General features: G+C 37.7%; 1 protein-coding gene across 3 annotated transcripts; it reads left to right on the top strand.

The window, feature by feature from the left end:
- Positions 1 to 1,143: 1,143 nt before the first annotated feature.
- On the top strand, positions 1,144 to 27,333 carry LOC114409369 (peroxisome biogenesis protein 5-like). Of its 3 annotated transcripts, none has more exons than XM_028372801.1 (16): positions 1,144 to 1,381; positions 1,471 to 1,599; positions 1,730 to 1,859; positions 2,413 to 2,606; positions 3,238 to 3,489; positions 4,773 to 4,889; positions 9,215 to 9,382; positions 9,910 to 10,106; positions 16,178 to 16,424; positions 17,121 to 17,205; positions 17,564 to 17,673; positions 23,576 to 23,800; positions 24,302 to 24,367; positions 26,228 to 26,322; positions 26,458 to 26,541; positions 26,858 to 27,333. In XM_028372801.1, exons 1-15 carry the CDS (start codon positions 1,262 to 1,264, stop codon positions 26,537 to 26,539), a joined length of 2,217 nt encoding a protein of 738 aa, XP_028228602.1. In that variant the 5' UTR covers positions 1,144 to 1,261; the 3' UTR covers positions 26,540 to 26,541; positions 26,858 to 27,333. The 3 variants fall into 3 exon arrangements, with proteins under 3 accessions (XP_028228602.1, XP_028228603.1, XP_028228604.1); XM_028372802.1 differs by having other exon boundaries at positions 26,957 to 27,333; XM_028372803.1 differs by having other exon boundaries at positions 26,964 to 27,333.
- Positions 27,334 to 27,877: the final 544 nt, after the last annotated feature.

Genomic DNA, 27,877 nt, shown 5'->3' on the forward strand with positions numbered 1-27,877 from the left:
AGGCTGAATACCTAGGTACTTATGAGAGGGTCATCTTGGGTGACAAGATGACAAAAGTACTTGGGTATTCAGCTAGATTAAATACCTGAGTACTTATGGTGTGGGTGTGTAAAAACTAGTTCGATAAAAAAATGAACCGAATTGGTTTCAAACTGTTTTAACTGGTTCGATTTTATATCCAAATAGTCAAAATGATTTAGAAACTAGTTCAAAACCTAACTAGTTCTGAACTGAACTAGTTTTTAACCAGTTTTAAACTAGTTCTAAGTGTTGAACTAGTTTTTGAATTATTTATTTTAAATAAAAATATTTAAATAAAAACCAATTCGGTTGATCGAACTGATTTTGTAAAAACAATTTGGTTAACCAAATTGGTTTTATAAAATAATGCACTCATTTTTTCTTGAACTAGTTTAGGAAAAACCCCAATTTGATTTAGGTTTAGTTACAATCCGATTCAATCCAAACTAGTTTTTTTGAACACTCCTACTTATGGGAAGGTCATCTTGGATGTCAAGATGACAAGAGTACAAGGCAAGTATGCTTCGATGCCGTAGGGATATTTTTGGGTATTCATACTCGTAATGTATAGGTAGAGTTTGTTTACAATATTTTTCTCACTAGCAAAGGTGTGACAACATGTGAGATTTTATATAGTAAAAAATGTTGAACCCTCTTATGATGATTGTTCTTACTTATATATCACTTAATTTTTCAAATATCTCTTTCGGTTTATCAACTTTAATCACAAATAAATTTCAATAGCCTTTTAAGAGAAGTTATCAATAACTAAATAAACTTATATCACAATTTAAATTATTTATTGTAAACCTAAAATATAATTTTTATATATTAAAAATATCTATTTATTACAAATTCTAAAATTACAACTTTTAATTATGTAAAAACAAACATTTATGCCATACAATATAAAACCCACTAAAATATTAATTATTCGAAATTGTTGATTATTGATTGCAAAGGATTAATCAAAATATTCATGATTCATAATCAAAATATCCTTAAAATTCAGACATAACTCACAAGTTTAAATCCAATCCTAATCCCTTTCCTTTATTAAAAAAATTGTAAAAAAAAAGAGGAAGAAAATGACAAGAAGCATAGCACGCACATAGAGATAATAAAACAGCCCAAGAGGGTGGTGGAGGGGAAGGACAAACCAAACCAAACAAACAAAACAGCCACCGCCATACCAAGAAGAAGAAGAAGAAGAAAGTGGTTGAAGAGTTTGGTGGCAAACATGGCGATGCGCGACCTCGTTTCGGGCGCTGCGGCATGTGGCGACTCTTCTTCTTCTTCCTCCGCAAACCCTCTCGCTTCCCTCGCCAACGCCCTTATTGGCTCTTCCTCCAAAACTCCGGTAATTTCATTTATTCACTCATCACTAATTTCATTCATTCACTCATCAGTCACTAATTTCATTTTATTTGGTCTCAAAAACTATAACAGGAGAGGTTGAAGGAGATTCCCACATCCACTCCCACTGACCCTACATCCCAATTTTACTCCACAGCTCTTCCCGCCAATCAGCTTCCCGGCACCGAACTCGATAAGCCTCTATTGAATGCAAACTCTCAGGTTCGGTTTGGTTCGGTTCGGTTCGGTTCAGATTTTTGTGCCTGTGTTTGTTTTCGTGTGTGAGTGTGATTGATTGTTATGCTTATCAGTGAATGAATGATCTAAGTGATTGTTTTTTATGGAACCATAGGCTTCGGAGTTTTTGCATAGGTTCCGTGGCACCACCGGCCTTGAGGAGACGTGGGATGAGATACAGCGTGATGGGGCGGCTGCCCAAATGCGCCAACTGCCACCGGGGATTCAACAGCTGCCGTTGGATGGTAGGTGTTTGGATTGGTTTAGGGGTTGTTTGGTATTGAGAAATTGTTTTCTGTTTTCAAAAGTTTGTACTTTGTACAAGGAGTGTTAGCAACCTCTCTTATAGGTTAAAATTTAGTAAAAACCATAAAATCATGAGTGTGGTTCATTAAATAAAGAGTGTGGCCTACACAGTTTTGTGATTTTCAACAAATTTCAACCAACAGGAGAGAGTGGGTTGCCATTCCTCTTGTACGAGAATAAGTGAAAACAATTTTTTATCGTTTTCTTTTTTTACTTTTTGTCTTCCTTTTCCTGTATAAACTTTGGAAAACAAAAAATAAAAACAGAAAATATTTTATCAAACCAATCAACTCTTATTAGAAAACAATCGTGCTCTTTTGACTTGCCATGGTGGCTGTTATTTGTAGTGTTTTCTGTTTGTCCCTTTTGTGGGATTGAGTTGAATTGCTGTAATTAGTGGCATTTGTGCCGTGGGCTCAATTATGTTGTGTGGATGCTTCAAATAATGAACATAGAAGAAGAGGTGCGGAGTTGATGTTGTTATCTCTGCAGGGACACCGCAAAGAGTTCTATCGAGCTTTTTGCATTCGTTTCTTGATAGCAGCCGTGGTGGAGTGCCTTTTCATCCTGCTCCGCTACCGATGTTGGGTTTATCTGATGGTGATAAACAATGCATCCGTGACCGCAGCAGCATAATGGCTAGGCATCTCTTTGCGGATAAAGGCGAAGAATTTATTGATGCCCAAGTAAGGAATTTCATGGAAGCCTGCATATGGTTTCACTTAGTTTAGTTTATTGCATGCATATGAACATAGTGTTCTAAAATATGAATTGGTCATATTTGAGGGAAAAGAGTAACAGAAACAATTAAGTTGCTTGTATTAGAGATTTAAGTTCAATATTGTGATTACTGATTAGGTGTAAGGGTGTTCACCTAGGCTCTGGTGTGATTGCACAAGAGATTATTCCCGTGTAATCTTCCTTCATGTTTTGTTAAAATGATTTTAAAAATTCTCTTTTGGCTGCAAATTAAGCCTTGATTAGACAGCTTGGGAGTTGCTCCTGTACCATAGCTGTTTCTTCATGCAATTTTGCTGACCTTTTATTTTATTGAGTCAAAGGTCTATTAGCATCACTTCTCAAGTTATACCATCACCAAAATTTTACTCAGAAATTTGAGAAGCTCTTACTCTAGAGTATGCCAACCTTTCCTTTTATAAAGCATATGGAGAGATGATGTGTTCAATATACATGTGATCAATAATGATTTCTACCAGATATTTTGGTACATTGTCCTAAAATAAAATGTTGTCTTTGCCTATATTCTTTTTTCTTGATAGCTTGACTCTGAATTCTTCACGTGTAACTACTTTTCAGGTAAATGCGCTTCTATGCTCTCTAGATATTGACAGCAGTGTCCGTGGTAAGGGACCTATGCCTGAAAGATTCCGGGAGCTTGAGGATTACTGGAATGAGTCTCAAGGCAACCTGAGACTTGGTCCTCCTGCTCCAGACGGGTGGATTTCTGAATTTAGTCAACATAGGGAAAAATATGATAATCCTGATTCATGGGCTAACTCATTTGAGCAACAGTATGGTGCAAATGGTTGGGTGTCTGAATTTGAACATGTGAGAAGTCTTTACTTTTCTATTTCTCGCTATAATTTGAAGTTACTTACTCTTTTTTATATGCAAATTAATTTAGTATTGAGTCCATTAACGTGAAATTGAAATCCTTGAACTTTATTGAGAAGACTTGTTATTCTAAACTGACTGCTAAAGCAAACACTGTAGTATTACTCTCATATTTCTGTTTTGAAGTTGTGTAGACTCTGAATTTCGAATAATGTTAAACCTGCAATACCCATTTTTGGTCAATCCATGAAATCTCTGAAACAAGTTCATCATATAATTAGTCAGTGGAAATTGCTTCCTTAGCATCACTCCCATGTTCTAATTTTAGATTTTCCTGGACTATGATGTTGCTTCTATAGCCTTTTCTACCATTGTAGATTTTCCTGGAATAAAGTAGGTGTAGCGGAGATGAGGATGTTGCGGTGGATGTGTGGTAAGACTCGACAGGATAAAATTAGAAACGAAACTATTAGAGAGAGGGTTGGAGTAGCGCCTATTGTAGAGAAGATGGTGGAAAATAGACTTAGGTGGTTTGGGCATGTAGAGAGAAGACCGGTAGACTCTGTAGTGAGGAGAGTAGACCAGATGGAGAGAAGACAAACAATTCGAGGCAGAGGAAGACCCAAAAAGACTATAAGAGAGGTTATCAAAAAGGATCTCGAACTTAATGATTTGGATAGAAGTATGGTACTTGATAGAACATTATGGCGGAAGTTGATCCATGTAGCCGACCCCACCTAGTGGGATAAGGCGTTGTTGTTGTTGTAGGTCTATTCCTCTACAATTCAGTTTCACAGTCCCTGCTTTTTTTCTTTGTTGATGGGCTTTCCTTCCGTATAATTTTCTGAACTTTGATGCACTACCCTGTTTCTTCATTGGTCTTGATGTTGGCATCCATCACCTGTGTATAGCACACATTTCAGGAGGAAAGAGCCATTTGGGGAATGTCATCAGAATATCTGACTGTTTGATTTCTTTTCTGTTTTTAGATTATTTTAATTTCAATCTAAACATCCCAAATAAATAGAACCCAAATAAACAGGTCATGAAAGAACATATAACTCAAAATGGAGGGAGGCATCATTTCTTGTTTCATACAATGTATCTTTGATGCAATTCTTTCTATGCTGGTCTTGATGTTGGTATCAGTAGGCTTGGATTATACTGGTACTTGTAGATAATCAATGTACCTTGGTATTAACTATTATTTGTAATTCATTTTCTCTTTTTTTTTTTTTATAAAGATTATTTTCTCTTCCTATTTTTTTTTTTTGCAGTCCCAATTGTCGTCAGTAGATCAAATGCGAGGTATGAACATGCCAAACTTTGCTGCAATGGAGCAGACTCGTATGCTTGCAAACACGTTGGCCCAAAATGGTGACCCTAAATTTCAGGTTTCTCTGCTGTACATGACTTCTAAATTTCAATTTAACTAGCATGTAAATAATTCCATTCCAGTACTTCGAAACGAAATATCAAAATAGATAGAAGTTCATTAGTTTTTGACTTTTTGCTAACTTACTCACCCTTTCTTCTCTATGTTTTTTCTGTGTGTACTGTTTTGTTTGATAAATAAAATGTGAAATTTGGGAGAAATATTTGTACATTAATCCCTTAATCGATAATTGTTTACTCTTGCAAACTTAAGAATATGAGCAGTGAATCTTGTAAGTGAATATTGTGGATAGATATTGAATTTAGCTAAATTTTCTACTTGTATGAAGAATTTGACAACTTCGAGACGCATGGTTATTATGTTCCTTAGCCTGAATTTCATGTGCTCAAGACACAAATTTTAGGTCTTGCACAAATTCTATTTATGTTACATTAAAATGTATTTGATTTATCACTTATATTCATTTTATTCAGTAGTGGACTAGTGGTAGTACTAATATTTACAGGAGGGGAAAGTTCACTTGGTGCTTGTGAAAATAATATGATTCATGACATCACTCTAAGTCACTAACAAGTAGTCAAAGGAGTACCAACAAGTAGTCAAAGATTGCTGGTCTGCTTATCAGCCCATGGGGTGGGGGGGCTTTGCTTTAAAAAACAAGCTTAAGAACCTTAAACACAGGTTGAAAATGTGGAGTAAGGAGAATTCGGCAGACATATGTATTCAAATAAAGCACCTCCAACAGCATATGAATGAGTTGGAAAACTCTATGTCATCTCAGCCTTCGGAGCAACAAATCAAGCAGCTGAAGGAAGTTCAATCTAAGCTATGGGAGAAGGCTAATCTCCATGAATCCATCTTGAGACAGAAAGCTAGAAGTAGATGGGTTAAAGAAGGGGACAGCAACAACTTATATTTCCACAAGCTAATCAATTACAGTAGGAGGAGAAATGCTATCAGGGGTTTGCTGATTGACGGATCTTGGGTTGAAGACCCTCTCTTGGTCAAGACTGAGGTCTTACAGCACTTTCAAAATAGATTCCATGAACCCCAGCTTCAAAGACCTAACTTAGATGGAGTTCAGTTCAGTGTATTGACTGCTTTTCAAAGGGACAGAATGGTAGAACCTTTTACAGAAGAGGAAATCACTCGTGCTGTGTGGAGCTGTGGTAATGATAAAAGCTCAGGGCCTGATGGGTTTAACTTCAGACTTATTAAGCATTTCTGGCAGCAGCTCAAACCTGACTTCCTTAGGTTTTTTGATGAATTCTTTGTTAATGCCTCCTTCCCCAAAGGCAGCAATTCCTCCTTTATTGCTCTCATTCCTAAACTGAAAGATCCCCAAGCTATCAATGAATTCAGACCAATATCCCTCATAGGCTGCATTTATAAAATTATAGCCAAATTGCTGGCTAACAGGCTGAGAAAAGTCATGCCATGTCTTGTAGATGAAAGGCAGACAGCATTTACAAAAGGCAGACAATTGCTTCATGGAGTCTTGGTGGCTAATGAGGTGATTGAGGAGGCTCGAAGATCCAAGAAGTCTTGTATGGTCTTTAAGGTGGACTTTGAGAAGGCTTATGATTCTGTTTCTCGGCAGTTTCTCATATATATGTTGAAGAGAATGGGGCTCCATGAGAGATGGATTAGATGGATAAGGGCTTGTCTCACCTCAGCTTCCATCTCTATTCTTGTTAATGGTAGCCCTACTTCAGAGTTTAAGCCTCAAAGAGGGTTGAGACATGGAGACCCTTTGGCTCCACTACTCTTTGACTTAGTGGCTGAAGGACTGACAGGGCTAATGAGGGAAGCAGTATCTCAAAACTGCTTCAGAAGCTTCCTGGTGGGGAAGAACAAGGTTCCTGTGGATGTTCTGCAATATGCTGATGATACTGTATTCTTTGGAGAAGCTTCCATGGAGAATGTCAGAGCTGTGAAGGTCATTCTTAGAAGCTTTGAGATGGTCTCTGGATTGAGAATTAATTTCGCAAAGAGTCAGTTTGGTGCTATAGGTCAACCTGAGGAATGGTGCAATTCTGCTGCTGTCTACCCTAACTGTGCACTGTTACAGCTTCCTTTCTGTTACTTAGGAATTCCAATTGGTGTTAATCCAAGAAGAAGGGTGGTCTGGGATCCAATTATAAGCAAGTTTGAGGCTAAGCTGAGCAAATGGAGCCAGAGAAATGTCTCTATGGCTGGTAGAACCACTCTTATTAATGCTGTCTTAACAGCATTACCTCTGTTTTATCTGTCTTTTTTCAGGGTCCCCTCAGCTGTCATTAATAGGATCTCTGCCATCCAAAGGCAATTCCTTTGGGGAGGTAAACCAGAAGGGAGGAAGATTGCTTAGATATCTTGGAGTCTTTACTGCACTCCTAAAGATAAGGGAGGTCTGGGGATTAAAGACATTAAAACCCTTAATAAGGCCCTTCTATTCAAATGGAAATGGATGCTGTTCCATCAATCTGACCAACTCTGGAACAGGATTCTGGTTTCTAAATACAATGGTTGGAGGGGCTTGGGGCAGGGACCTCAAAAGCAATACTTTTCTACTTGGTGGGCTGACTTAAGGGTCATTGCTCAACACCAGAGTATGCTTGCTGCTGCTAACCAAATCTGCTGGAAGCTGGGTAGAGGTGACCAATTCCTCTTTTGGGAAGATCCTTGGGGTGATGAAGGAATCCCCCTCAATGATCAATTCCCTGAATTATTCAGAGTTTCTTCCCAAAGAGAACTCAGGGTGGCAGAGGTGGGATCTTGGTCTGAGAATGGTTGGGTTTGGAACATGTCTTGGAGAAGACATCTCTTTGATAATGAGCTGCAGTTAGCATCTAAATTCATTGATCAAATCCATGCAACTAGTCTAAACATCAACCTGAAGGACACCTGGATTTGGAGAGTTGAAGCTAATGGAGATTTCACAACTAAATCTACTTACCAAGTACTTCAATCTGAGCTGGACGATCAAGGTCAGTATGCGGGGTTCCAGCAACTTTGTAAGATAAAAATCCCTCCTAAGGCACTTTCTTTTGCCTGGAGGTTGCTATGGGATATACTTTCTACCAAGGATAACCTGGTCAAGAGACAAATTCAGGTTGAAAATGACCTCTGCCCTTTCTGCCATAGTCAACCTGAAACTGCATCCCATCTGTTTTTCAATTGTGATAAGATTATGCCTATGTGGTGGGAATTCTTATCTTGGGTCAAGGAAGACAAGGTTATCCACTGCAGGCCAATGGATAATTTCCTCCAACATCATTCTGCAGCAGTATCAAAGGTTTCTAACAGAAGATGGAAAATGTGGTGGTTAGCAGCTACAAACTCAATTTGGAGACTCAGGAATGATATGATATTCCATAATCAATCCTTTGACATCACCAAGTTGACAGATAGTACCTTATTCCTTTTATGGACTTGGCTGAGGGGTTGGGAAAAGGATTTCAAGACTCCTTTCCATTGCTGGTCTTCAGCAATGTCTATAGTCTTTAGCTAGTGTGTCCTCTTAGTAGGGTGATGATTGTGTAGGGTGGTTTATATTCCTGATATTACAGGACCTAATCTTTGTATCTTGTAGTACCTCTGGTACTGTATCTAATTAATATAAATTATCTTTGCTTTCCAAAAAAAAAACTCTAAGTCACTTAGGACAACATGAGTGTTAGGAATTACTATGTTAGCATTTACAGTAATTCCTCATTGATTATATAATGCCGGAGAATTATTCTTGAATTTTTTAAATTTGTTTGCAGGAGTAATTTGATGGGAATAGTATTCCATTGATATGCTGATTTTTGATGTTTAGGGCTGGAATGTAATGCTTGAGTTTTGAGATGGTATCTCAGCTATCACAAATTCTGACAGAGAATGGGGTTCTTGGTCTCCTTTTGTGTTAAAGCTAATGGTTGTCTGGGGTTTTCATTGTTGTTTTTCAAAGGGACTGGGTAGTGTTAAGTTGATACCTTGCATTTTTTTTTGTTATACTTTTCTGTGCTTTGGCTGCGTTAAGAATATGCTGTTCCTTTTTCTATAGATTATTCAATTATTTAAAAATAAAGAAAAGTGAGATGACAAGATTGAGGAGGGAAAAACTGTGAAAGATTGGTTTTACAGACCCTGTTTGTGCTATGCCATAAAGTTTATCAAAGGATATCGTTGAAAGCCATGTGTATGGAATAACAACTTTCTGTTGAATGTTGATGAGCTTGTTTTTTCTGTGCTATATTCATGTGCTTGTGTTAAGAAGAATATTTTATTCTCTTTGTTGCATTTCTTTCCTCCTTGCAATAAAAGAAAAAATCGATAACATGCTTTTGTGGTATGCAGAACTCAAAATTCCTTCAATTTGTATCAAAGATGAGCCGTGGTGAGTTGATTATTGATGACAATCAAGTTGAAGAGAATGCATTACCTGCATCTGGAGATTGGGCAACAGAATACAATCAGCAATATAATCATGGTCATGCATGGGCTGGAGAATTTTTAAATGATAAGGTATCTCCAATGAGCTTGGAATCATATTGTTTTGCTGGTGTTTTATATTATTGATTGGCTTATATTCAGTTATAAAACTAAGATTTATCAAGAAGTAGTTTTGGTTATGGTTAACCATATATTCAGTTATAAAACTAAGTGAAAACAGGGGAGCTTTCTGAAAAGGCACTGAATAATTGTGATATGAAACACTGATCTTAAACTCCAAAGTATTTATACTTATGTAATAACTGCTAAATGACACAGCTGCACTTTATTTTAGGTGCATTATAGAGTAAAAATGATTATTAGAAAAAAGAGAGGGAATGTTCAGGTCAAGGGGATATTAAAATACTCCTGAACAGAAGGAAGAAAATAATGGGAGCTTCATGCACTAGGCCACTCTTTTACTCATGCAAGTCAGTTGATTAATTTTGTCTTGATTTTATTTTAAATTTAAATACAAAGTAATGAAATCATGAAGGTGCACAGCAAATTATTTGACGCCCTTTTTCTCAAATTTTTGAATTCTGATTTGTGGATTCAAGGTTTATCATGGACCTGATCAGTGGGTGAATGAATTTACAAGTGAAGAACAGCAGCATGATGCAGTTGATGATCAGTGGGTTAATGAATTCTCAAAGTTGAATGTTAATGATTGGGCAGATGAATTTGGTCAGCAGTTTGGTGAAGGAGCCTTAGGGGATAATAGCACTTCTGATAGTTGGGCACAAGCGTATGATGAGTAAGTCAAACTTTCCTACAGACTGAATTGTGATTGTTTTTTTCCTACACATAGAACTATTTATCAGATAGATTGACAAAGAACACCATTTCCTTTTTAAGATAATGTCTTAACCACTCTTGATTCCCTTTTCCTAATGTTTTTATATTGAAGCAAGAGAATGCCACACCCGTCCTTGGAAATTCATATATGAAGCATATATTTTTCTTTGCCCTTAATCTTATTTTAAATTGACATGGCATTTAGATTTCAGACAATGTGAAAAGTTAAAGCTTGGAATCTAGGACAGCTGTTTCTATTCTATGCCTATACATACCGCATAGCAGGAGTGAAATAATGAGGATGAGATGAGAGTGATAAGACAGTTATTTGTTGTGTTGTATGGCAGTTATGTATGTGTTTAGTAACCATAGGACAGTTATATTTTTTTTTTGATCAGCAAAATATGATATGTATATAAATATAAGAGTACCAGGGGTACTATAATTACAAAGTTTTAAAGAAATCCTAGTGGATCCTCATGTCAAGTTACTTTCAGATTGATATGAACCACCCTATATAAAAGAATACATCATCAAAGCCCCATGGCTTGTGAGCCCTCCTAAAATACTGCCCCCACAGCTAATGAACCCTCCTAATCTGCTGAAAAACATATTGGTAAGTTGGTAGACCAATAGTTAAAGTGCATAGTGAAGTCTTTCTCTGATGCTCGAAGCCAAGACCAAAGTAAAAACAAAGCATCATCCATCAGCTTAGTAGCATTGAATGGTTCGTTCGAGAATAGGATCCTATTTCTGTGCTGCCACATTGACCACGTTAAGGCTACCCACCAGCACTTCCACCTATTGTTTCTTTTCCCTCCATTCATACCATTTTGTGCTGCAGAAAATGGTACCTAGGGATTATGGGGAATGCCCCAACTATTCCAGTCCACGCTAAGGATTCCCACCATAAGGCTAGAGATTTGGTGCAATTGAAAAAGAGATGGGCTGCATCCTCCTGCTGAATTCTGCAAAACGGGCATGTGCTGTCATTTATCTCTATTTGCCTCCTTCTCAAATTAGATTTAGTCGGCAATCGATCTTTGATGAGTCTCCAAGCAAAAATTGCAGCTTTGGATGGGATTTTTAATTTCCAAAGGTTCTGCAGTGCTTCATCCGGATTTGCTCCCACTGAACTTTCTTGTAACATGTTATATGCACTCCTTGTAGAATAGCAACCATTAGGCTCTGCTTCCCACTTCCAACAATCTGCTATATGTCGCTGGATTGTAATCTGAGAAATTTCTTCCAAAAAACCTGCAGCAGATGCGATTTCATTATCGAACAAAGACCTTCTCCAAGAGAGGTTCCATTCCCATGAGGAGTCATTGAAACTTCCCACCTGCTGAATGAGTTTATGCTGCTGAAGGGATATCCTATACAGCCTTGGGTATTTCATCTTTAGAGCCTCTCCGTGTCCAGCCCATGAGTCCTCCCAGAATTTGATTTTGTCCCCGCATCCCACCCTCCAAGTAGTGCCCTCTTGGAGGATAGAATTCATCTGTTGGTCATGTGTAACCTCCATTAAGTCTTTCCACCAACCTGACTCATTATTCCTTCTACTGCCTTCCACCAATGATCTCCATCCACCATACTTGGAATCCAGTATCTTGGACCATAACCTGTTACTTTGCTGAAGCATCTCCCACCTCCATTTTCCAAGTAGTGCCTTGTTGAAAGCCCTTATATCTTTTATACCGAGGCCCCCTCTATCCTTTGGAAGGCAAACTGTTTTCCAGTTCACCCATGGTATTTTTCGCTGCTCCGAGCCACCTCCCCATAAGAAATTACGTTGGATTCGGATCAGTTTCTCTGCTACTTTTGCGGGCAACCTGAAAAAAGAGAGAAAATAGATGGGCATGGAGGATAATGTGGAATGAATGAGGGTCACTCTCCCCCCAAAAGATAAGTGCCTTTGTTTCCATCTTGCTAATTTGCTCTCACACTTCCTAATAACCGGATCCCACAGCTGACCACGCCTTGGGTTTACCCCAACGGGAATGCCCAAATATGTGAACGGTAGCGACAAAATCCTGCAGTTCAAGAATTGAGCAGCTTCTCTAACCCACTGATCGGATTTGCCCACTGCACCAAAGTAGCTCTTTGCAAAATTTATCTTAAGACCAGAAACTAATTCAAATCCTCTTAATATTGTCTTTATAACCTTGACATTTTGCATGGTAGGCTCCCCAAAAAATACAGTATCGTCGGCATATTGAAGTATGCTAACTGGTATGCTGTCTTTGCCAACCAAGAATTCAGAGAAGAGCTTTTCATTTACTGCTTTTCTCATAATACCAGTTAGACCTTCCGCGACTATGTTGAAAAGCAAAGGTGCTAACGGGTCTCCCTGTCTCAGACCTCTGTAAGGAATAAATTCTGCAGTGGGGCTCCCATTTACAAGTACCGATACCGAGGCAGATTTGAGGCACGCTTGGATCCAGCAAATCCATTTCTTGCAGAACCCCATTCTGGACATCATATAGCTTAGAAAATCCCAGGATACCGCGTCATAAGCTCTCTCAAAATCCACTTTGAACATCAAACATGGCTTTTGCCCCTTTTTTGCTTCCTCCAACACTTCATTTGCAATAATAACACTATGTAGCAGCTGTCTGCCATCTATGAAGGCAGATTGTCTCTCATCAATGATGGTTGGCAAGACTTTCTTCAACCTACTTGATAAGAGCTTGGCCACAATCTTGTATGTGCATCCGATAAGCGAAATAGGTCTGAACTCATTGAGTGTTTGGGGACCAGGAACCTTAGGAAGTAAGGTGATGAAGGATGCATTGCTTCCCTTAGGGAAAATCCCACTTGCATGGAATTCATGAAGGAAGCGAATAATGTCAGTCTTTAACAGCGGCCAAAATTGCTTAATAAACTTAAAATTTAGGCCATCGGGGCCTGGACTTTTCTCACTTCCGCAATCCCAAACTGCCCTCCTTATTTCCTCCTCATAAAAATTACCCACCAACATCTGATTTTGCTGCTGGCCAATGTTACAGAAGGATATCCCATTCAGCTGTGGCCTGCACTGCATAGGTTCTGAAAATCTCTGCTGGAAAAACCTGTGCACCTCTTCTTTCACTTTTAATGGTTCATCAACCCATGAGCCGTCAATGAGCACCCCATTCACAGCGTTGTATCTGCGGTTAGAATTGAGCATCAAGTGGAAATAACTGGAGTTGCAATCTCCTTCTTTGATCCACTTAGACCTTGCTTTTTGCCTCATTAATGACTCGTGTGATTTGGCTGCTTCCCATAGCTGCTGCTGAATCATTTTCCTTTTCAGGTTTTCTTGAGTGGATAATACCCTGTCAGCAGTTTCGGATTCCAGTTTGCACAACTCCTCTTGTAGAATTTGAACCTTCTTGTAAGTGTCTCCGAACTGCTCCTTGTTCCATGTCTTCAGCCTCTCTTTAAGACTTTTAAACTTCTCTTTTAAGACGAAACCACCCCACCCCCTTATTTGTGTCTGTGACCAACATTCATTTACTGTCTGCACGAAGGACTTATCCTTGAGCCAACAGTCCAGGATTCGGAATGGTTTGGGACCCCAATCCACATTTTTGGAACTGAATAGAACAGGGCAGTGATCAGAAAAGTCCCTGTCCAGAGTAAATTGTGTGCTAGTTGGCCATTTTGTGAACCATTCAGTAGAAATAAAAGCTCTGTCCAACTTGCTTTTTGCGGTTTCGTTCGGCCTATACCACGAATATTTTCTTCCCGCACATGGTGGCTCCTCAACTTCCATATCCCCCAACCAGTCATTGAATTCTGTAATAAGTCTATCATCCGTCCCTTGCTGCGATACTCCCACTCTCTCAGATGGACTTCTAATGCTGTTGAAATCACCCACTAGGCACCATAATCCATTTGGGTTCAGACTTTTATGCAGTTTAAGAGATTCCCAGAGTTCCCTCTTATTCTGAATTTCGCATGGGGCATACAGATTAATTATGTGGACTCTTTGGGCTTCATTGATCCATACTCCATCCAACAAGATGAACCCCCTTCCTGATATCTTACTTTCCAATTTGAATCTTTTGTCATTCCATACACATAATAAACCACCTGCTGTATTTTCTGCAGGAAGCGCTTCCCAACACACGTCGTCATCTCCCCAAAGGCTTTGACACGTTTTTTTGTCAACTTGCTCCCTTTTCGTCTCCTGGAGACAGAGAAGGTCTACTTTATGCTTCCTCACCAGCCTCCGGATAGCGCTCCATTTGACTCCCCTCCCCAGCCCTCGTACATTGTAAGAGAGAATATTCATGAGGCCCCTAACCTATTACCCAACTTCTCTGCCTCTTTCAAATCTCTATCCTCCATATCGCCAAAACTTTTGATAAAACTGTGGTGATCCATGTCGCAGGTAATCCCCAGCTGCTTCGCCATGTTCCAGTGGTCCTCTGCCTCCATAAGAAACACTGTGGAGTCCACGTTGTCAGTTGGTAGAGCGTCTTTGACCATATGATCTGGAGGGGCGTCGAGATTTTCGCACAGGGGTTGAGGAGGGTGTATGTTAGTCTCATGATAATTGTCTAAAGCTACTTTGGGCTGTTGTTGAATATTGGTGTCATTGTCTCCAGCCTTTAGCTTCACAGTTTCGCTATTGTGGGCCTTTTTCTTTCTGCACCATCTACCTCTGGAGTACACCTTCCAACCCAGGGGGGATTCAGCCTTCAATTCAGTGGTGAATGTGTAGTGGTGGGGTGTATTTTCTGCATTAGTGCTAACCGGCAGGCCCACTTCTGTGAGCCCATTGTTGGCGTCACAAGATGCAGGGGGGGGAGTAGTGTTGGTAATTTCTATCAGCTGAAGGGGCTCAGGATTTTTAATTAAATCTTCTCTTGGGCTAGAAACGAAGGTTACGGCTTTTGATGGTGGGGTGTTATTATTAGGGCCCGAAATAACAGGCCCATATCCAACCACTCTATTAAAATACATTCGAGAGAACAGTGGAGCACTTTTAATGACTCAGTCTAAATACATTCGAGATCTGTTGCAGAAGACCAATATGCTAGAAGCAAAGCCCATTCTTCCCCCTTGCACTCCAACTTCAGGCTCTCCAAACATGGGTCTGATTTACGGCAAGATCCTTCTCTTTAGAGATCTGTTTTTGGAGCTCTGCAGTATGTTACAATCACTCATCCTGAACTCAGTTTTGCTTTTAACAAAGTATGTCAATTTATGGCCTCTCCTCTTGAATCCCATAGGACAGTTATATGATATGTTGTAGCAGTTATATGTGTATTTCTTAAATAGTATGTGACAGATTTCTGATTCATTTTGTGTTATATTGTTGAAGTTTGTTTGAAGTAGGAGACTCCATTGTTAGGGCTTAGGCCAGTGTTAGTGTAAACATAGTGTACCATTGGATTTTCATACTGAATCAGTGAGAACTGAATGTTGGTTGGACATTTTTCAAATATTTATATAGATGCTGCCATGCAATATTTGTCAAACTAACTGCTGGTTCCTATTGGTCCAATGTACATGTTCAAAATCAGGATAAAATAATATATATTTATTATTAGTAGGAAACTAGGATTTGTAGGAAAGTAGAACCGATTTTGAGGAAATAAAATACCCTCTCATTATTAGTATTTATTGTAATGATCATTATATAATGGAGCATCCGCTGTGTACTCTAACACACGGTTTTCAGTCCATTATACCTCTGTTTTCTCCTATTTTAACAGTACAAACTAAGTGATACATATGAAATATGAACAAAAGAATCTTTGGATCTTATTCAAAGATAAAGTGTTTTGATTGATCTAATTTGGTTGCTCAGAAGGATAATATACCTCCTAAATGTACTTCACTTTTTTTTAATCAATTAATTATTCTTTTACTAACATTAAAAAGTGGTTGTTCTTGTTCCTTTACTATTGTTTTTATTTTTTGTCCTTGTGCTTGGGTTATGCCCATATTTTTTCTCTTTAGACTTGAATATATTACATGCCATTGAGGAGATTATTCCCTTATTAATCAAAAATCTCTTTTGGGGGTTATATGAAGGTTCCTAAATGAGCAAGTGGCTGCCAAGCAGCAGTTAGACAGTTCAAGGGGTGTGTATGTCTTCTCAGATTTAAATCCTTATGTTGGCCATCCAAATCCGTTAAAAGAAGGTCAAGATCTATTCAGAAAAGGACTTTTAAGTGAAGCAGTTCTAGCATTGGAAGCTGAAGTCCTAAAAAACCCTGAGAATGCTGAAGGGTGGAGACTGCTTGGAATAGCACATGCAGAGAATGATGATGATCAACAGGTTAGGTTATGCCTTATTGATGATAAGCCCCCCTATTTGTGTAGTTTGCAATGACATTATTGTGTAGCTGCAATTTGCTGGAACCATACAAAATATTCTACTGAACAAACAATTCTATTTATCTATCTGTTTGTATTTGTATGTCAACGGTCTATGGCAGATATGGTATTTCTGTTCAATGAATTATGCTATTCGAATTTGTTTCTTTGCAGAAACCATCAAATGATGGTTCTGGATATATAGTATACAGTTTATGCTTCGAATTTCATTTGGAAAAAATTGGTTCACTGAATGGTATATTTGTATATGCCATTTCATATATACGAATAATAATATAAAATGGGTATTTTTATAACATAAGTGGTAAAGTGCATTTAGGTGTAATTAAATAGAAATCTTATTATTCTATGACCTATTTTTAACTGCTTTTCTGCCTCTAAGGCCTTGTTTTAATATAAATAAACTCGCTATCCAAATCCTCCATGTACATTTTATGCTGCCACTTCATGTAATTTTATATTGACTATTTGGTAAAAAACTGACACTTTCTTCTTCCTTGTCCCTTATTACTATATAGTCTAAGTGTCAGTACTTATCTCAATTTAACCATGTTTTGCATTGATCCATCCATTGCTATGTATTTTTGAATGTTTACTTTAGAATTTAACTGATCTAAAACTTCTTAAACTTACACAGGCTATTGCAGCAATGATGCGTGCACAAGAGGCTGACCCGACAAACCTGGAAGTGCTTCTTGCTCTTGGTGTTAGTCATACAAATGGTTAGTGATTGCTTTGATTCATTGCCTGGATGAAAGACATAAATGATAATAGCAAATTAGCTTAAAGATCATTTCTTACTTAAAGCCTTGATGCTAGCTTGAATTAATTTCATTTTATGTTCCTACCCATATTTTTGGAGTTTTTCTTTGATGAAAATTGTAGAGTTTGGAGAGCTCTTTAAAGAAACTAATATACTTTTACTTGCTTTACTTTGTGTTTACCTGATTTGGAAAGATTCTTATACTCCAGTTTGTATATGTCTTCTGTTTTGCTGAATTTGTAAAGCATTGATGCAAATGACTTGTAAACATTGTATTCCTAGATATAAAATATTGAGTTATCTACTAATATTTGCAGAACTGGAGCAAACAGCTGCTCTGAAGTATCTATATGGATGGTTGCGCCATCACCCAAAATATGGAACACTTGCCCCGCCTGAGATGGCTGATTCTTTGTACTATGCCGATGTAAGTGGATTGATTACTCATAGTGGGAATCGTGTAAAGAATTATTAAATATAGTGGGGACAGTAAAAACCTCATGCACAACACGTTATAATTTTTAATCGACATACAAATGTATTTGAAAAGCCTTGTGGAGAGGTGTGCTGTCTTAGCAGTTGTTTTGGGTCTTTTGTGTAGACAATAATCCTAGTTCTGTCTCCTAAACTTTGCTCAATTTTGGGATTGACAATCTCGTGCTAGCAGGAAGAAGCAAAAAAATTGGGTTGGCGTTTTGCGGGCTTTGTGGGTTATTTGCACCATTACCAGGCAGGGTGCTGCGACCAGTGCTGTCGTAGGACAGCCTTAGTCTCATCCCGTTTGTTGCCACCGATCTTTCAATAATCCTCCATCTGTGTTCTCTACCTTCTACCATAGGGAATTAGGCTTGCACTTGCACATTCACAACAGTGGCGGCACCTAACCTAACACTTATCAAAGAAGTTGATGGTTCCTAGGGTTTCAAGGGAATTGGGCCAAACATTTTTCTCTATTTTCTCTTTCTGGTTTGATTTGTTGGGCCCCAATTTGATGATGTGATCCCAACTTAGCTTCTTTTTTATTGTTGTTTTTTTTAATGTAAAAATAACAAAAATATAATAAACTATAGAATAACAGGAATAAAAAATATTATGGTATTAAAAATATAATAAACTATTTAAAGCATAATATATAGATTATAGAAAAAATATATCTGAATGTTGTGTGTTGTATATGTCCATACATGCATCTTATTTATAATCACATATTAGGGTACAACAAAATCAGTCATAAATTCGTAAGAATGAATCAAATCCCTAAATTTTAGTGATTGCATCCCTGGTTTCTGGTGACAGCTATTTCCATATTTAACATGTATTAAATATACTCTATCAGATTTCTAACAGAATCATAAAAGGAGATAAGAGAGATATTTTGAGAGAAAGAGAGAATCGATAATGAGAAGTGTAAAGTGATATTAAGCCCTGAACTCTGTAATTCAGTTTGGTATATATATGCTAGAATAGTTAGTTATAACAACTAACTAACTACTCAAGTAGTAAACTAACCCCTAACTGACTCACTTAACTGAGAGTGCAGTTGAATACTGCAACTCTCTGTACATTACTCGAATACACCCCCCCCCCCCCCCCTCAAACTCAAGGTGGTTGAGACTTCGAAGAAGCCTCAATAACATTGAGTTTGGCCCTTAGAAAAGTGAATCTAGTTGGAGAAAGGGGCTTGGTAAGGGCATCTGCCCATTGATCAGGAGCAGGAACATGTTGAACTATGAGCTGCTTGGTCAGCACTTTCTCCTGAACAAAGAAAACATCAATTTTCATGTGCTTTGTTCTGGCATGAAGAATTGGATTGTGGGCAATGGCAACAGAACTTTGGTTATCATAGAAGACAATAGGAGTGATGAAGGGGACTTGTAGTTCTGTCAATAATGTTTGAATCCAAGAGATTTCTGCAGTAGTTTGAGCTAGGCTGCGATATTCCGCCTCTATACTGGATCTAGCAACAACTTGCTGCTTGTGGGACCACCATGATATTGGATTGGGACCCAAGTAGATTGCTGTACCAGAAGTTGACCTTCTGTCATCAACATCAGATGCCCAATCTGCATCACATAGAGCTCTAATAGGATAGGACTGTCCCAAGGTAGCAGGCCTGAGATGAAGACCATGTAAAACCCTTTCAAATACCTTAAGATTCTCTTGACAGAAACCCAGTGAGATTCTAAGGGACTGGCCATAAATTGGCAAACCTTGTTAACAGAATAGCTGATCTCAGGTCTGGTGATGGTTAGATATTGAAGAGCACCAACCACTTACCTGTACAGAGTAGGGTCAGAAAAAATATCTGAGCCAATTTTTTTGAGTTTACAACTGGATGCCATAGGAGATGATATGGATTGAGCCTCAGCCATATTAGTTTTCTGCAACTGATCTCTGATATATTTGCTCTGAGTAAGTAAGAGAGATTTGTCCGATAGAGTTTTCCCCTCTATTCCAAGAAAATAATCCAGCAAACCAAGCTGTTTGAGGGAGAACTTAAATTAAGCTGAGAAGTGAGGTGCTGAATTAGAGAAACAAAACTTCCAGTAATTATTATATCATCCACATAGACAAGTAAACTGTGTGAGAATTAGTCTTGTAGATGAAGAGGGAAGGATCACATTTGCTTGCAACAAACCCAAACTGAACTAATGTTCACTGAAGTTTCTCAAACCACTGTCTAGGAGCCTGTTTAAGGCCATACCGAGCTCTGTTCAGTTTGCACACAAAGTAGAATTAGATTTCTGAAAATGGTTGAGACATATACAGTTTCATTGAGGAAACCATTCAGGAAAGCATTGTTGACATCTAACTGAGCAAGTGGTCACTGATTTGTGAGGGCTGAAGTTAGAATTAGCCTGATGGTGACAGGTTTCACCACAAGGGAGAAAGTCTCAGAAAAGTCAAAAGCAGCTACTTGATTGAAATTCTTTGCCACAAGCCTGGCTCTGTACTTGTTAATGGAGGCATCGACATTTTCCTTTACTTGAAATACCCATTTACAGCCAATTGGTTGTCTGTCTGGAGGTAGAGGAACTAGGTCCCAAGTATGATTTCTCATTGAAGCTTCATACTCCTGCCGCATGACTAAAAGCCAATTAGGATCTGTCAAAGCTTGTTTGACAGATTTTGGTTCACAATGAGCCTGCAGAAGTGTAGGATTGATTCTGGGTAAATGAATACCAGACTTAGATCTAGTTTGCATAGGATGGGTGTTTGGTGGTCTTTGAGGAGATGTGGGATTAATAGTTGAGGATGTGGCTTCTGAACTGATTGCTGGAACAGAAGCAACAGTAACAGGGAGAGACTGATCTGTGGGTTCAGTATTAGAGGACTGAACTGGACTAGATGCTGGAATAGGTGTGTCAGTGTCAGACTGAGCTGGCTGATGAGTAGAAGAAGACTGAGCAGAAACAGATTCAGACTGTACAACATCAGGATTTAAATGACCAGAAACAGAGGTATGAGTTTGAGTGGGTTGAGGGGAATTAGAAGTAGGATGTGAGGGATTTGGAGACTGAATAATAGGAATGGAGGAAGAAGTGGACCGACTGAGAGAAGGGGAAGTCTCAAATAAGTCAGCATAGGGAAACTTGGATTCATTGAAAATGACATCCTTAGAGATATAAATTCTGCCTGAAGGGACATACATTTATACCTTTTGTGAGAGGTAGAATAACCCAAGAAAAGACACGCATTAGATCGAACGTCTAACTTGTGATTGTTGTAGGGTCTAAGCAAGGGAAAACAAGCACATCCAAAGGTTTTGAGAAAGGTATATTCTGGAAGCTTTTGGAACAGCATATGATAGGGTACTGAAAAATCTAGTGATGCTGTAGGTAGCCTATTTATAAGATAAATGGCTGTGCAAAAGGCAAAATCCCAAAATTTAAGTGGTAAGGAAACATGATGCAGTAATGTAAGACCAAGTTCTACAACATGTCTGTGTTCTCTTTCAACAACTCCATTTTGGTGATGGGTGTAAGTACAAATTAGCCTGTGTTGAATTCCACAGCTGGATAAAAAGGGTGCCAATGGCCTAAACTCCCCTCCCCAATCAGTTTGAAGGCTTTTAATATTATAATTAAACTGTAATTCTGCCATAGCCTTAAACTTTTGAAAAAACTTGAAGGTTTCAGCTTTACTTTTGAGGAGATAAATCCAAGTGAAACGAGAAAAAGCATAAAAAAGTTATATAATTGAGAAATCAATTAGTTGAAGGGACATGAGAGGGTCCCCGTAGATCACTATAGACTAATTCAAGAGGTGAAGTATAGACAGATTCAGAAGAAGAAGGAAGTCTGTGAGACTTTCCTACTGCACAAGCTGAACAGAAATCAATCAAAACTCTTATTAGAAGTAGGTATTTTACAATTTTGCAAGACTAATTGCAGTGCATGATGATTGGGATGACCAAGTCTATCATGCCAAAGAGAGGTGATCCTATTACATGGATTTACAATGGGCTTGTCAGGCTTATTACATGGATTAACAGAGGGTTTTTCAGAACTAGAAATACAAGGAAAACTATAAGAAGCAGAAACTGGATGTTGGAGAAGCTGTAGAGACCATCAGGACCAACATTACCTTTAAGTTAGACTTCATTGGTAACCTGCGATTTTACAGCACAATAATTAGAGTGAAATTCAAAGAAAACACCTTTGTCCCTTGCAAATTGATTAACATTAATAAGATTTTTAGTAATGTTAGGAACATGTAAGAGATGTTTAAGAGACAAAGAGATTTTGGTATTGAAAGGAGAAATAAAGGAGGAAGAGCTAGAGGCAGTGATTGGGAAACCTTGACCATTTCCAATGAAGATTTGGTCAGGTCCTTCAAAAGGTTCAAGCTGTTGAATATTTTGAGATTCTCCAGTCACATGAAATGAAGCTCCTGAATCAGGAATCCAATTAATAGTGGTAGAGGTTGAGGCTGACTGAGAAGGAACATTAGTCAACATAGCACTAGGATTTGATTGAGTGTTGGGGCTAGCAGATTTGTAATTGCTGTTGATCCAAACATTGGATGGGCGATTATCACTATTTTGCTACCCAGAATTAGGGTTACTTTGAGACTGAAATCCATAGCTTTGAGATATAGGATCATGAAGCACAAGAGATGAGTTCGGTTGATAATTCGCATCAAACCGATAATGACTAAGCGCTACAATGTGGCCGTACTTAAAACATATCTAGCACTGAAAATTAGTGAAGCAACCACCGCCACCACCACTGGCGCCACCGTGCCAGCCACCACTGCAGTTGAAACAGCCACCAAAACCACTGCCATGGCTAGATCCGCCACGGAAATTATAGAAACTCCTAGGTTCCTGTTGCACAAAGGACTTGTTTGGCACTGTTTGAGCTTGCGTGTAGTTTATTGAGGGAGATTCAGAGAGAGATTGTTTGAACTTTGTTCAAACGAGCTTCATGAGCGAAGATAAGCACTTCAACCTGGGCGATAGGTAGAGGTTCAAATTTGCTCTCAATAATCGCAATGATTGAGTGAAGAGACCTTCTAGAATGGAATCAATATGCTCCTGAAGCATAATCGGACTTCCAACGGAAGCAAGAGAATCAGAAGTCGCTATGATCTGTGGCAAATACTCACGCATCGACTTGCCTCCAAGAGTTGTAGCTTGAAGCTGTGTTCGAAGCTGATGTGCAGTGGCTTGCATTTGCTTATGGAAATAATCGTGAATCCGCTCCCAAACTTTGTATGAGTGAGCACATCTTAGCACTTGAGAGACAATTTACGTTGAAAGTGTTGATTGAAGCCATGTGAGGAAGACCTGATCCTGTTGTTCCCCAGCTTCATACGCAGGATTTTCAATGCCTGGTTCACGATCTTCTTTGGAGAGAAAGCGTAACGGAATTTGAGGATTTGCTACAAATTGCTGAAGGCGATGAGATTTGATAACTGGCTCAACTTGTTGACGCCAGAGAACGAAAGTTGAATCATCAAGTTTGTGTGAAATCAAGTTAGGAAAAGAGGAAGAGGTAAGAAACACGTTCTGTTGTGATGCCATAGAAGATCTCACCAAGCTCTGGATACCATATCAGATTTCTAACAGAATCATAAAAGGAGATAAGAGAGATATTTTAAGAGAAAGAGAAAATCGATAAAGAGAAGTGTAAAATGATATTAAGCCACTGAACTCTGTAATTCAGTTTGGTATATAGGCTAGAATAACAACTAACTAACTAATCAAATAATAAACTAACCCCTAACTGACTCACTTAACGGAGAGTGCAGTTAAATACTGCAACTCTCTGTACATTACTCTAATACTATCTAACAATTCAAAAGGGTTATTTTTCTTTCTGCAGGTAGCTAGGTTATTCAATGATGCAGCTGAACTCTCACCTGATGATGCAGATGTCCACATAGTTCTAGGGGTCATGTACAACTTATCCAGAGAATATGACAAAGCCATTGCATCTTTTGAAAGAGCACTGAAACTTAAGCCACAGGATTACTCTCTATGGAACAAGCTGGGTGCAACACAAGCAAACAGTGTTCAAAGTGCTGATGCAATAATGGCTTATCAACAGGTAATTATGTCATTCAAATGTAACTTAATGTATCAAGATTTTGGGAAATCAAATGTGTGATCATGAGGGGGACATTTATGGAACTATTAAGTTAGGGAGTTTGTCATGTCTCTTTTCAAAATCTGGTTCATGTGTTTCAGAATTCTGGTTATTTTTTCTAACACTTGTCATAAGTAACTATTTATGATATTAAGCTTATTTTAGGGCATAATGTATATCACTAGTTCTTATTTATTTTCATGTACAGATGTTTCCAACTGTAATTGTATGAGCAAGTATTATATATTTCCTATGCTAAGTAACAAAAAAATGAAAAAAATTGTAGCAACCTATGAAGAAGACAGTCAAATGCTCTAGTTCATTCTGCCTAAATTAACTGCCTTTTCCATCATTGTATTGTAAAGTCATGTTTTTGGAGGAAACAAACAAATCTATTTTTTAATTAAATCTATTCTCTCTCAGATGGAATTCACCTTTTGTTTAAAACAATAATCATTGCAGGCGCTGGATTTAAAGCCTAATTATGTCCGTGCTTGGGCAAATATGGGCATCAGTTATGCAAACCAGGTCAGTTCCCTGCTGGGCTTTTATCTTATTTGTATCGTACATATCAAGTTGGATGTAGAATCATCAATCATTCCTGTCACATTTCGGTTTTACTATGTTTGTGGTATCTGCTACTGCAAGTGTTAAACTGTAATATGCGTTTGGCAGCTACATCAGTAGAAATATTCAACTTTCATCTGATTTTTGGTTCTTGATTTCAATGTTTGCTCCAAAGCAAGAGGCAGTACATTATAGCATGGGTGGGAGTACATTAGGATATCCATCTATGCAATGCATTGGAGCTTATTAGGTGTGATTCTTTTTGGTGTGGTATAATAACACTTTGCAAGTATTTTGGACAAGTTTAGCTTAGGCTGCAGTTGTGTGCCTTGAGAATGACACGTACCTTTTATGTGTTTGGGTGTAAAGAGGAAGGAAATGGAAAAGGAGGAAGATAGGATGAAAATACCAAATTATCACTGTTTGACAAGAGAAATAATAAATAAGTTTTTTGATAGGGTCCATACACAACAAAATTTCCCAAAGAAGAGGTGCTTTCTATTCTCTAACAGATGTGGAAGATGGAGGAATGAAAATGATAGAGTTATCTAAAGATACCAATTTTATCCCCTTGATTTTTCACCTTCCTATTTTTATTGACTTTCCTAAATTTGCTACTTTTTCACAACTTTTATGTCGCTGCTATTCTTCTAATGCCAACTAGTAATCTCAAAATTGAGAGCGCTAAAAAGTTGTAGAGAAAAATTAAATTTTAATACATATGTAAGTTTGAATTCTAAAACCCAACGAATAATTTATTGATAAGGTGAAATTTTGTTAAATTAGTGATCTGTGTAGTGAGGGCGAGCCCTGGTGCAGCGGTAAAGTTGTGCCTTGGTGACTTATTGGTCATGGGTTCGAATCCGGAAACAGCCTCTTTGCATATGCAAGGGTAAGGCTGCGTACAACATCCCTCCCCCATACCTTCGCATAGCGAAGAGCCTCTGGGCAATGGGGTACGAAGTTTTTTTTTTTTTTAGTGATCTGTGTAGTGAAGTTGTCAGAGTCATAATTTTTGAAATTAGAATAAGCAGAATTCGTTTCTACTTGATCCGACTTCTTGTTGTTTAACTTCACCAATCCTTTTTGAAATTTCTTGTTGTTTAACAATTAAAAAGACTTCTTTTAAAAAAATTAAAAAATCAATCTTGCTTCTTAAATTATGCATGTTTATAGTTTGAATAGGCAATTAATAATTTGTGAATTTTAGTACAGGTAGGGTATCCTAATGATTAGATGAATGATGCTGTTTTTTTGTTTCTGAAATGACTATTGTTGACCTCTGAAACATGGGGAGTACCATCACACTCTCATACACGCCCCATGAAACACACTCTTTTCAATTGGTCAAAATTTATTGAAAACTACAAAATTAGGAGAGAGAAATATTAAATAGAATGTGAGATCCACAAAATTGTGTTATTTTCAATAAATATCAACCAATAGGATAGAGTGTGTTCAAAAGAGTGTTTTAGAGAGTGTGTTCCTAGCATTTCTCCTGAAAACATTGATATCTTCATTTGAATTTAGTATTGGTGCTTTTACACTAATCTGGTATTGATTTTAGAGTAAGAACTCAATTTGGTTCTCTAAAATTACAAGTGTCGTTGATTTGATTCTCCAATAATAAATATTTTAAAATAGTGCTTCAATACCAAATGTTGACCTCCAATTAGGCCTTAGTGCTATTTTTTGACATGAAACACTGAAGGATCGTTTTGATATACTTGTCAAAACAGGTGTTTACTCGTAATTTTATACGTTGTATCTTAACTGTGTTATGTTAATACTAATTTACTATGCCATTGACATTTCCTACAGGGTATGTATGACGAGTCCGTTCGTTATTATGTTCGAGCACTTGCCATGAATCCAAAAGCAGAGAATGCATGGCAATATTTGAGAATTTCGTTGAGGTATGATATTAGAATATATTTTAACAGAGAAAAGCAGATCAGGATTTGACTGAGGCAAATGGGAGAGTGAAAATTCAAATTAATTGTTATTTTATATTTGCGAGACCTAACCTTCTTTCTCGTCCTGTTCTCCAGCTGTGCTTCTAGGAATGACATGTTGGAAGCTTGTGATAGTCGTAATTTGGACCTTCTCCAGAAGGAGTTTCCACTACAGTAAGGGTGCGTTTTAGTGAACAGCTTAAAAGTGCTTAGTGAATAAGTACTTATCATATAAGCACTAATGTATAAGTTATTTTTATAACTGAAGGGGATATAGGGTTAACTTCTTTTCATATAAACTGTGAGCAATTTTTATAAGTTATCCCAGTAAGTTAATTGAAATAAGATGAAAATAGCTTATGGACACATCATAGGCTAATTTTATAGGTTCTGTCACACACTTGTAAAAGTGCTTGTCATAAGTTCAAATAAGCTATTGATAAGCATTTTCAAACGCATATGAAATTTTGACTTTTTCTGAGTTGACGAATTACAGGAGGGTCACTTCCACTGAGGAGGTGGTTACTTGAACATGAATCCTAATTTTCCTTAAAAACTTTTGGATGAGTAAATGACACATTTTCTGCCATTAAAGCTTGCAGTAGATGCCTGCTTCTATAGAAATTTCTTGGAGAACTAAAAGGCCGATCAAGTGATTAAGCCTGCTGGTGAATACGAGGCATTATTCTATCAATCTTGGAACATATGGTGTATATCATGAAGTACATCAACCTACACTGGTTTTAGGCACTGTTACAGACTCCATTTCTTGATGTTACAAAAGCTATTTATCATAGAACAGCTGCAGTAGTAAAGTTAAGGGATTGTGGCTTTCCATTATAAAGTTGAGTTTATTGTGTATGTACATATATATACAAGTATACAAGATTAGTCGCATATCATGTATCTAATTTGCTATATTATTACTTGATAATATATTATCCTATAACTTAATCACTATCCTACTTTTCAGCCTTAGTTCATTTTGTTTTTTGTGGGAACCTTGGTTCATTGTATCTTAGGAAATTAAGATAATTTAATTAACCATTTTTGTGAATTGTACTCTATTAATTATCTCTTATGTATTGCGTCATTTAATTGAGTGTGCATTTAGCACTCTAGAATAATTAAGCATTTGGATAAACTTTTCCATCATTACTTCTGCAACAACTAAAAGTCTTATATACACATCAGCAAACCATGTAATGTGGTGAAAGATATGACAGCTGATATGTAACCATATTATTTCACAAATGAGGATTTATATATTACTAGATTAATCAAAATTAGATATACTTTTTTTTTGTTAAAATTTAAAAAAAATTGAGATGAGATTATATTAAACTAACAAATGGAAAAATGTTGTTGTATGATTGAGAAAGGACATTTCTTTAAATGGACTTGTGTATATTGAGAGCCATGTTGCTAGGGGTACCTAGCAACATTGATGGTGTATCCAATAATTTTTCAAAAATCTGAAAATATCCCTGAATGTGTTTTTTTTATAAAAACCTGG

Source organism: Glycine soja, chromosome 4 (genome assembly GCF_004193775.1).
Source record: "Glycine soja cultivar W05 chromosome 4, ASM419377v2, whole genome shotgun sequence".
Taxonomy (NCBI): domain Eukaryota; kingdom Viridiplantae; phylum Streptophyta; class Magnoliopsida; order Fabales; family Fabaceae; genus Glycine; species Glycine soja.